Source organism: Siniperca chuatsi, linkage group LG23 (genome assembly GCF_020085105.1).
Source record: "Siniperca chuatsi isolate FFG_IHB_CAS linkage group LG23, ASM2008510v1, whole genome shotgun sequence".
Lineage (NCBI taxonomy): Eukaryota > Metazoa > Chordata > Actinopteri > Centrarchiformes > Sinipercidae > Siniperca > Siniperca chuatsi.
The window spans coordinates 5,002,043-5,013,479 of NC_058064.1; the positions used below are offsets into that span (position 1 = coordinate 5,002,043).

The following is an 11,437-nucleotide window of genomic DNA, read 5'->3' on the forward strand; positions in this document are numbered from 1 at the left end:
ACACATCTCTCTAAGAGGAGCGAGTTGTATCAAACTACAAAGGTCCATTGTGTCTGCATGTGAAAGAAAAGACATAAAACATACTGCATTAGTCCAAACGTTAAGCTAAACGTTAAACAAAATCCACCACCAATCTGTTTTTTTCTCACCTCTACACTTCCCATCTTAAATAATTTTGCAATATTTTGTTGACCTTTTTGTTTTTGTTGCTCCTGTAGTTTACAGGACAGTGCGTGTGCAAACCCGGTTTTGGTGGCAAGACGTGTCACGAGTGCAAAGAGCTCTTCTGGGGGGATCCAGAGGTCAAATGTCATGGTAAGACATTAGAATATTCCCAACTTTGGCACCCCTAAGTGGTATTATCAAAAAAAGTCTGTGGCATATAGCAATCTATGCCTTTAATATTCACATCAGTGAGGTGTAGAAACTGTAGCCCATTTTAGACGTAGCCCCCAATTTTAGAGGACAGAATTAACAAGTTATGATAAACTTAAATAACGATATCATATTAAAACTGCTTTAATCAATATTTTATATTAACAATGGGTCAAATGACTACTTTTAATTAAATTTAAAAGGTGTCACTTGTGGTGACAAACCCACGGAGGATTATCACCCAACTAACCAGAGCTTTTTAGCGTCTTAAAGCTCATTGTTTTGTTTTCTGGCCCACAGCTTTACTGCTTTGGTTCACTCTCACTGCTCTCATTAGCTCAATTTCCAGCCACAGCAGGCAGCTGTTTTCAGCTGAAAACTCTAATAAAGACACGGTACACTACCTGCCCAGCTGCAAACAGCAGACAGACACAGTTAGAGACTAGCTGGTGAACATAGTCGAGCATTTAGCAGCTAAAGAGTCCGATATTTCCCTCAGGAGTTGTTAGAGACCAAAACAGAGATAAAAGAGGGAAAGTCACATGACTCCTAATGAATGCCAGTGTTGCTCTGTAACAGCCGGATGTGTAAATAGTCAACTGTTAGCGAACATGTTCGTCATATCAACTTAAAAGGTGATGATATGTGAATGCTATATTTACAACTTGTTTCCATTGCCCCCAAGTGGCCAAGAAAAAAATCTGTTAATGGAGGTTTATATCTCTATATTCCCCAGTAATGCTCTGCCAGGCCTGGACGTCCTGCTTTTTTTCAGGAGCTTTTTTGACATTCATTCTGGTTTTCAGTATGTGAAACATGTTAACAGTTTGACTGAGGTCAGGAAAAAGATTTGGTCAGCCAGGAACATGCCACTGTTAGGCCATAAAAGTTTAAGGTTATTGTCCTAACACTGGGGGACTATGGATAAAAAAGGCCATGTGTCCTACACTGTTCATCCAATAAGGATGTGAACACAGCCTTAAATCTCATGGTCGCTGTTTTATTTCAAACCAATGTGCAAGACTACAGAGCCAAAACAATGGATAACATCACTGTCCTAATACTTCCTGACTGTACTGTATTCTTGTGTTAATATTTCCTTTTAAACACATTAGATCTTATTTTTTCTCCCTCTCCTCGTGGAATATGATTCCCTTGAGTCACCATGTTGAAGGACTTGAGCTTTATATTGTTTTTCTATGGTTTTCTGCTGTTTTTTGGGTGTTTTTGTCTGTGTGTGCGCAGCTCATTATGTATGAGGAAGCATACCAGTGGTGACTGTGGAATGAGCTGGTTTTGTTCGACAGTGATTACATGTCAGCCACAGTGAATCAGCAAGCTGGTGCTCAGTATCGGTCCAAAAAGTTTATTTGTCTGCACAACAAACTGCTGTAGAGTCCATCTGCAGAAATGTGCACCTCACAGTAGCTGGCGTAGGAAAGAGAAAAGGGTGAGGAGAGGGAGGGGATCTGGAAATGACCTCCCTGCTCATGAGAACCAGATGTTCTTCAGAACTCCCAGGCATCCCATTTTCATCATGCACCAACGCCCAGAGGACCCAGGAATCCTGAATTATTCCTGCTGTATTCCCTAAAGGTCTCTTTGGGCAGATAGAAAGCAAGGTCCAGCTGGTTTAACAGCTGGACCTCGCTTTCTATCTGCCCAGATGATACACTAATGTGCAAATTCATGGGAAATCAGAGCACTGTGGCCATCTCACTGAGAAATGTGTGGGAGTAATGTGTAGTTATGTGAGAGAGTGTTGATAATGAAGCCTCTTAAAGATGCCGCCACAGCTGAGAGGTTATTCTTATGTCCAGATTTAGATGTCAGAGGTTAAAATGTTTGTTTTGTTGGCATCTTTGTGTGTGTGGTGTGATTTAAGGGGACCAAACCGGGCGACTGTTATTAGTATGTGGCTGTTGTGTGGCACGTCTCTGTAAATGGCCCATAATCACCATGTATAGTATGACCCTAAGGTGTAATGTTTCACCATGACAAAAACCCAACCCTCACTTTCTGCTCCATAAATCACACAAATAAATGCAGCAAAATGATGGTGGAAACCTCTCAAACCCTGCATTCCTTCTTTCTGACTTAGACCAAACCTCCTCCTCTTCTTTTTCTTCTCTGGGGAGGAAGGGCAGTGCTGTGGAGTGCCTCAGCACTCGGGGGGTCAGTATGACCTTCAAGGTCTTGTTCATGTGAAAGTTTATTTACTCGAGGGGCTGGAGGTTGAATAAATGTTGTTTTCAAATGGCTCATTTCCCTGAAGAGGCTTAAAAAGTATCACACATCTCATATAACTGTTTAATGGTCAATTATTATGAGTCATTAGGCTTCACATAAACTTTAGACGGAAAATAAGTTATAAAGTAAGATTTTTCTTTTTTGATCAGGTAAAAGTACAGGATAAGGACAAATACTGTACAAAAGTTGTTTGTACGACAAGCCAAATGATAGATGTGTCACCGACTCTAATGTCACCTTAAATGGAAAATTAGTTCAAAATGCTAACTTAATGTCCAGGCATTTTATTGATCTTCCATGCCAAATGAAATGGAAAGCCAACAAAGAAATACAGTAAAATAAATCGCATGGTTTTACATTTATTTCCTTAAGATATGCACATGTATTGTTTCATAAGCTGTACTTTATTTCACCTTATTTCTTTGTTGGGTTTTGTTTTAATTAGGCATAGTTGGAGTAGATGCAGTGTCCTGAGATGTAAAGGTCCAGTGTGTAGGATTTAGTGGCATGTAGTGGTCAAATTGCAGTTTGCAACCATTTGAAAACCGCTCGCATCACCCTCCCCTTCCAAGTGTGTAGGAGAAACTACGGTGGCTACAAAACTCGCGAAAAACACGAACAGCCTTATCTAGAGCCAGTGTGTGGTTTGTCCGTTCTGGGCTACTGTAGAAACATGGTAGTTCAACATGGCGACCTCCGTGGAAGGGGAGCCGCTCCCTCTAGACATAAAAACAGCTTATTCTAAGGTAATGAAAATACAACGATTCTTATTTTCAGGTGATTATACACTATATATACACTACACTATATATATTCCATTTCTACCAGTAGCTCCTCAGAGTAGAGAAAACTCTCTCTTGTGAAAACTTTACACCCATCATGTAGAGAAACTTAAGGATGTATTATATAAATTAACAGAACATTTTACTGTATTTTTAGGTCTCTTCAAAACTATCTGGGGCTGAATGGGCTACTTGAACTTACATAATACATTCTTAATAATTCTTCTATATGGCAAATGCCTATTCCTGGATTTATTTGAATTACTGGAAAATCCTGGAATTAGTTTTTCCCTGACTTTCCTCTCTGTGTGATTCCAGCTTGTGACTGCGATTCTCGGGGAATCTCCAGTGAGCAGTGCCATCGTGCGACAGGTCAGTGTACCTGTGTGGAGGGCGTGTCTGGCCCACGGTGTGACAAGTGTGCCAGGGGCTACCAGGGTGAGTTCCCCGATTGCGAACCCTGCCACCAGTGCTTTGCTGTCTGGGACACCGTGGTCGCCGAGCTGACTAATCAAACTCGACGTCTGGAGGTCCAAGTAACAGAGCTCAAAAGCAGCGGGGTGACGGTGCCATATAAAGAATTAATCAGTAGCATGGAGAGAAACGCCAAGGCTGTGAGAGAAATAGTAGAGAGCAACCCTGCAGCAGTGAAGCTGGAGCAGATACAGGATCTGATGCATCAGATTACGTATGTACATAAACAAATAGAGATCTACAAAGACATGTAGTTGACACCTTTTTCTTTGAGTTCATTACTGTCTTGTTTCTTCAGCGGTTTGATGTCCTACCTAAATGGAAACCTGAACACGACGGCGGAGACCTTAAACCTTCTCCACAGTGACACCAACGCCACCGATGCAAACCTGGACGCATTGACTGATGAGGCCAACCAGCTGGAGCTGAGTGTCCAGACACTGAGACAGGAAGTGTACAACGCCAAGAACGCCAACATCCAGGGTGAGAAACCAGACCATGGTAGAGTGTTATTTTTTTAAACCTTTACCTAAGAGAGAAACAAGTGTGTCATTAGCGTATTGCTTCACATTCATCCTTTTATTCTCACCATGGAGCTGTCTCTTAAAACTGCAGTGTTTTGTTTATAAAAGTTGGGTCTGTCTGTCTGTTTGTTAGTTAGCTTGTTATCTGAAAGAAACCTCAACAGATTTCTATTAAATTTGGTGGAAAGTTAGTACATTTTTGGTGCAGTTCCAGAAATTTGTTTTAAATGATTTCTTCACATTGCGAGCTTTGAGAATTTTTTATAAATGTTTTGCTGTTTTCTCATGACTCGGGACTGCACTTAAAAAAAATCTGATCAATGTTTCCAAAAAATGTCTACTCTGATGCAGATCCTGGTCCAGATGCAGTTTAAAAATGTGACAATATTTCTGTCCTTTAAAATGACAAAGAAATGTGCGGCCTTAGCAGGGGTATGCACTTGTTATTAGTATTAAGTATAGTTTTGGTTTAACTTAATCAAGATAATATTTAGGCGGCTTAGTCATCACAGGGTTCCTGACATGGCCCTGAAGTGAAATTCTGTAATTTTCCAGTGCTTTATATAACCACCAAGCAGTGTTTTTCATGAACTTAACATTTTTCACCGTACAAACGAGTCATGCTTAACCTGTGCTGAAAACCTCCAATAATTGAATAGACATTACATGCTACTATATTCCTGTGATGTAACCTAGTTTCACATAGCTCATGCTGACATTCCCATAAATTAATGACAGACAGAAACCCTTTGATGGGCATGTGTGTGTGTTTTCAGGTGCCATGGACACCATTGCAGCTGCACAAATGAAGTCTACGATGGCGGAGCACCGCGCCAACGCCTCCACCAGTAATCCCGGAAACATAGTGGAGCAGTCAGCCACTGTACGGAAAACCACAGAGGACAAACTGAGCAGCAGTCAGAAGGAGTTTGACCGCAAGCACCAAAGAAACTCGCAGAAGCTGGACAAATTGTCCAACGAGCTGAATACATTTGACTTGTCACCACTTAGCAAGAAGGTGAGAAATACTGAAGGACTAGATCCTCCTAAAAATAACACAGGTTATATTTTCTGTATTGTCTCTATTATAAAGAGGCAACCTGAGTAAAGTCTTAATGCTGAACATTAAAGAGTTTCCCCTCGGGGATCAATAAAATATTTCTGATTCTGATTGCTGACAAAATATTTGCAGATGACAAAAAATCCAACCTAAAACTGATTAAATATTCACTTACATTATATGTTGATGATAATCACTTTGTGTTTATTCTCTCTCTGCAGACATGTGGTGGTGCAGCTGAAGGTGACGGCTGCTCTGGCTCCCCCTGCGGTGGTTTGGGTTGTGTTGGCGAGGACGGAGCACCTCAGTGCGGAGGAGAAGGATGCGTAGGTCTCGCCATGACTTCCCATGCTGCTCTCAAATCAGCCCAACACCTGGATCAGGAGATCCTAGCAGCGATGCAGGAGGTGGACAAGCTCTCCAGGATGGTGAGTGAACATGGTAATTTTTCTTAGAACTAATGTAGAATAACTCAAGATGGATGTGAGCAAATCACTGATTTTGTTTGTGGTCAGGTATGGGAAGCCAACAACCGTGCAAACGAGGCCAAGGTGAACGCTATGGAGGTGCTGATCAAATCCAACCGGAGCAAAGAAAGAGTGGAGCAGAGCAACGAGCAGCTCCGCAACCTCATCAAAGAGATACGAGACCTGCTCACCAGTAAGTACGCCACAAACAGACTCTGCACAGTAACTGCATTTGTCCATACGGTTCTACAGGGACATACTTTTACTTTTCAGACTCGATTCTCGTTTATGGTGGCTCAAATATATATTGGGGTAATGGACACAGAAATGGCTGCCAGCAAACCTTCCAACAAAGGACAACTGGACTGCAGTCGTCAATAAAATAAACCGTATGGAGAAATTGACCTTTATCTTAAGTCTATGATATAATCAATATGTAAACTACTGGAGAAAATAGACTGCACAAAATCTTTTGGGCTATTGGACTAAGTCTGTTCAGCCTTTCAAGATAACTAATTGCTGGTAACCCTTGAAACATGAAGTTTACCCAACATTTCAATGTTGAAAAATCACACACAATCCCAATCGGAGTTTGGTAAAAAAAAAAAAATATATATACATATATGTCTTTTTTAATCCAATAATCACTTTGTAGATTTTCAACTATGTTTTGTTTCTGATTAATCCAGATGAAAAGGCAGATGTTGCAGTGATTGAGGCAGTGGCCAACGAGGTGTTGGCTCTGGAGATGCCGACCTCAACAGAAAAGTTGCAGGAGCTGACGAAGGAGATCAGGGAGAAGGTCGGCACTCTGACCAGCGTGGAGACGATCCTCAGTCAGAGCGCAGAGGACATCCAGGTTGCAGAGATGCTGCTGAAACAGGCCAAGGCTGCCAGGTAACATGCACACTTAACTTTGGATCAAAACAAGAAGTCTTCACAACAAAAATACATTCTTAACATTCAAAAAATTAGCTTCTTAATCTTAAAAGGCTCAGTTCACCCAAATCACAGTATTATGTTATTTAGCCATGCAAATATTTTTGGTTTTACTGTATGGATTTCTGCCTCCACACCAATACAATGGAGGCAAAGGTAATTTTGTTTGCAGTGCTCAAAATAAATAACATTTATAAAACGCTTAACAGCAACATCTTTCGAGAATCAATGTCCCAGCTGCTCCCAATAATCCACAGAACACACTGTCAACAGTTTTCATCAGAACAATTTTTTACCAAAGAAAATTATTTGGGTGAACTGACCCTTTAATATCTTGTTGCCGACTTTTGCATTTGTTTAGCATCTTCTAAACTGTCCTTACCCCACATGCGTGGTTTCATTTCTTTCAGCACAAACTCAGCTAGTCTGACTTACCATGTTTTGTTTGTATTGTCAGTGTAACTATAAAGTTGCCAGAAACCCAAAATACACAAAAAAAGACACATGCACCTATAAAAATGTACAAAACTTTAGTGATAATCACTCAAATATTATTATAGAACAATCCAAGGTTGAAAAAAATACTGTTTCACTTTTTATATGCACAATACAGCAGAAGAATATAAGAAATTAACATGTAAAGTGATTTTATCCCAACTCACGTTTAGTGAGTCTAGTATGTATGCCTGAAAATCACTGAAAATATTAATAATTCAAACTTTTGGTTTACAGACATAAATGAGATACTGTGTGAAAGCCCCACATCAGCACTTTCAACTTTTCTCATCTTGTCTTAACTTTATAAATAAAGTTATGTTACTATAAATAAAACATGCCCAGTGTATTCACCGATGAAGCATGTGCACTATCTGTCCATTTCAGTGAGGAGGCGTCTAAAATGAAGGAGACAGCAGATGTAGTGAAGGCAGCCCTGGATGAGACTGAGCGTGCTCAGAGTATCGCCATCGACGCCATCCAACTGGCCCAGAACAACACTAAGGGCACCCTGGACCTGCTGATCTCTGTGAGTTTGACCTCTGACCTCCAAGGTTACGGTACAGTAAGGTTACAAAAGGGGTTGTCGTGGGAAGAAAATCACCATCAGTTTGTAGATTTTGGTGTTTTATTAAAAATCAGACGTGTTTTAGTCTCTAATGTGATGGATATCAGTGGTGACCGGTGGGCGATTCGGCTCTAAGGATTGTTTTAACCACTGATTGTTTGTGATTTGTTTGTCTGTAAAATGTTAAAAACTACGATGTCCAGCACAATTTACCTGAACCAAAACTAATCTTAAAGTTACAGAATAACAATCAAAAAAACATCAAGATACTGGAGATGGAGAAAACCAAGGAAATCCTCTCATCTGAGAAGCTTCAATATGCAAAAATTTGGTATTTGTAAAAAAAACAAAACAAAAGATTTTAATGACTGTTACATCCCTGACATGGACGAGGGGAACCGGAAACAGTAACACAACCACAACAAAATAATGGTAGAGACAAAGTAGAATTAACAGAAAATGTGTGCTATTTATTTGAGCATTAACAATATTTACATCGAAAGTGGTTGTGCCAAAATGAATTAAATTAATATAAAAAACTTGGTCTAACTAAATTCTTCTTCTAGAAAACAAAATCCGAATTTAACTAACTTATCAACAAAAAGACAGTAAGTGTGTAGAGTGGAAAAGCCGCTTATGCTTGTCTGAGGTGGAAGAGTTTGTATATCGATAGAAGCAAAATGCAACAAAGTAAAATGGAAGCAGAGTTAGTGAATTAATTGTGACGTACATGAAGCAGGCGAGTTAAACGTCCACTGGAGAGACAAAACCATCAGATCTGTGTGGAGCGATGAGGAGGCTGTAACCTTCCTCAAATTAAAACATGAAACAAACATAAGTTCCATATTTCCATAATGTTTTCAGTCGTTTGAGGTTTTAATGACGTCGTCTCATTGCACCATCCTCTTCTGTGATGGTTTAATGGCACCTGAATGGAGAATTAACGCCACCTACTGTTTATCTCAATGAAACTCACCTATTAGTGTAAAATAAAAGAATGAGTTACCCAAACTTACCTATGCGCTCACCCCACCACGTACCTCTTGCTGTAAACTCCCCCGCCACACCGACGAACTACAAAGCACCAACATCTCATACACAGAGCAATGTGTCTTGCTTGAGGTCTCCTCTAACGAAGGGTGTCCCTGATATCAACATGTTTCAAGTAGTTTTCTCTCCTTCAAGTCACGTCTTTAATGGGCAGCTCAGCCAATAAAATGTAATGACTTTCGCTGCCTTTTGATTTTATTGGTTTGGAGGCATAAAAAGAAATGTCCATTGTCTTTTTTTATGTAACATCTGGCCACAGTTGTGTACATATTCTCTCATATCCTATAAACATTTTTTTTTATTCTATAGTGAAGTGACAGCCTTCTTCTCTCAGGCTGATTAAAGCTCCATGTGCTGATAAATGATACAGATCCATTATCTTATGTTATGTGTCAGGTGGAGTCGGAGACGGCCACGTCGGAGCTGAAGCTCAGTAACACCACGGGTCGTCTGGTTCAGCTGGAGAGGGAGGTCGGCCTGCTGAGACAGAACAACCTGGAGGTCAAAAGCCTGGCGGAGACGTCCAAACACATCACCGACCAGGCCAAAATGAATGCAGAGGAGGCCCAGCAGGTGTCACGCACACTTTTATTCATTCTTACCTTTTTGAAATAGCACAGAAAACACACACAAAATGCTTTCATCTGCTGCTGTCATCCCAGTAACGCTTATTTGTTTGTGTGAAGGAGTTTGAGGTGGAGGTAAAAGATAAATTCGAGGAGGTGGAGGACCTGGTGGAGGATAAAGGGGAGTCGGTGCTGCAGGCGAGGAGGAGAGCGGACGAACTGCAGCAGGAGGCCAAAGAGCTGCTCGCCCAGAGCAGCAGCAAGCTGCAGAAACTCGGAGGTAGCCACATATGTCAAATCCTTTGTGTATTTCCATATTGCATGTTTTTACTTTTTCGTATGTTTGGTGCATTTCTTTTAGTTCATTCATGTATTTCTGAGATGTTAGAGGTGTTCAAATTAAGGGTAAAAGAGAGGTAGTCCATACACTGACTATTGCAGACGCCCAAAAGTTTAATTAGGCATTAATTATTACATACGCTCTATATATATATACCCAAAGAAATAAAAATAACAGCTCCACCTACAGTTGGGAGATCAAATGATCCAAAAAAACTTCCATAATCTCAAAAATCCTATGCAGGCTATATATAATTCACATTTTTATAAATTTACAATGTTATCAGATTTTGCAAAATATCTATATCAGTATCAGTCGGGCTATAGCTGTAATGATCTATTTTTTTTCAATTTGATTTATATTTAAACACAACACATTTGATTCAAAGTGCTTTACAGTTAAGAGAGAGAAGAACAAAAGACGGGAGAGAAAAAAGAAAATAAAGTAAAATCAGAAGTTTAAAGAAAGTGTACGTAGATATAACCACGTCCTACTGACATACATATAACAAAGACAAAATACAGGGATCAATATCTGTAGCTTAGGGCTACAACTAACAATTATTTAAAATAAAATGACAGAAAATTGTAGGAAAAAAAGGCCCAAGACAAAGTATTCAAACCGCAGAAAGCCAGCAAATATTCACATTTTAGAAGCATTTTTACTTTAAAAAAAAATTACATTAACAATTAATCAATTATCAAAATTGTTACAGATTAATTTTATGTAATTGTTTCAGCTGTAATGTAGTTTTAACCAATCAATTATTCCCAAGACGTTAAAAAATACAATCAGATGAGTAAAAAAAAGTGGTAAAATTAAAATAAATATAGATAAATGTAAAAATACAACAGTCATATAATCCCTTCAAACACCACACAGACACGTCTTATAAATGCTTTCTTTTCAACACACACTTATCTTATCTCCTGTGTTTTCAGATTTGGAGATCTCCTACGAGCTCAACCAGCGCATCCTGGAGGCCAAAGCTGCAGAGCTGGATGAGCTGGAGCGAACCGCCCGCCGGATCCTGGAGGAGATCAGCCACAAAGTGACGCTGTACAGCACCTGTCTGTGACGATCACCTGGACACTCCAGCACCTCAAACTCTTTACTGTTCTCAAGCGTACTGGCTGGGATTTTAATGGTGCCAAATGCTTTCAAAGCATTACAAAATACTGCTCCCAGATGATTCCCTGAGTATTTTATAGCTATTAGGACCAAACACTGTAATATGTTTGACACTTTCAGTGCTAAAAGTTTTAATTGTGTGTGAACTTAACACCCAAGTATATTTGGACAGCTGTGCCAAAAAGTGTTGTAACAATGGAAACACGTTTTTTAAAGCTGCCAAAGACCATTAAAGTATTGAGTCCCAAAGGAAACCACTAAAAGCCAATGTGACCTCAGTGCTCGAAACCAACAATGTGTAGAGAATAAACAACAATTTAGCTGTGTAAGATACTACAATCTGTGCATTTAAATATATGACCGAACGTATTTGATAGAAAGAAAGATAGAAATGGCGTTACATTGTGCTACCGGTC

At 39.8% G+C, this 11,437-nt stretch overlaps 1 protein-coding gene across 3 annotated transcripts in view; it reads left to right on the forward strand.

Annotated features, from left to right (window-relative positions):
• Positions 1 to 11,275, forward strand: part of lamb1b (laminin, beta 1b) — a 37,883-nt gene extending 26,608 nt beyond the window's left edge. For all 3 annotated transcript variants that reach the window (XM_044186184.1, XM_044186185.1, XM_044186187.1), the window contains 11 exons: positions 219 to 315; positions 3,726 to 4,095; positions 4,180 to 4,364; positions 5,182 to 5,423; positions 5,687 to 5,893; positions 5,981 to 6,125; positions 6,622 to 6,829; positions 7,754 to 7,895; positions 9,381 to 9,557; positions 9,671 to 9,830; positions 10,832 to 11,275. In XM_044186184.1, the coding sequence (XP_044042119.1) occupies positions 219 to 315; positions 3,726 to 4,095; positions 4,180 to 4,364; positions 5,182 to 5,423; positions 5,687 to 5,893; positions 5,981 to 6,125; positions 6,622 to 6,829; positions 7,754 to 7,895; positions 9,381 to 9,557; positions 9,671 to 9,830; positions 10,832 to 10,968 (2,070 nt within the window). In that variant the 3' untranslated portion in view covers positions 10,969 to 11,275. The remainder of the gene's footprint in view (positions 1 to 218; positions 316 to 3,725; positions 4,096 to 4,179; positions 4,365 to 5,181; positions 5,424 to 5,686; positions 5,894 to 5,980; positions 6,126 to 6,621; positions 6,830 to 7,753; positions 7,896 to 9,380; positions 9,558 to 9,670; positions 9,831 to 10,831) is intronic.
• The last annotated feature ends 162 nt before the right edge of the window (positions 11,276 to 11,437 follow it).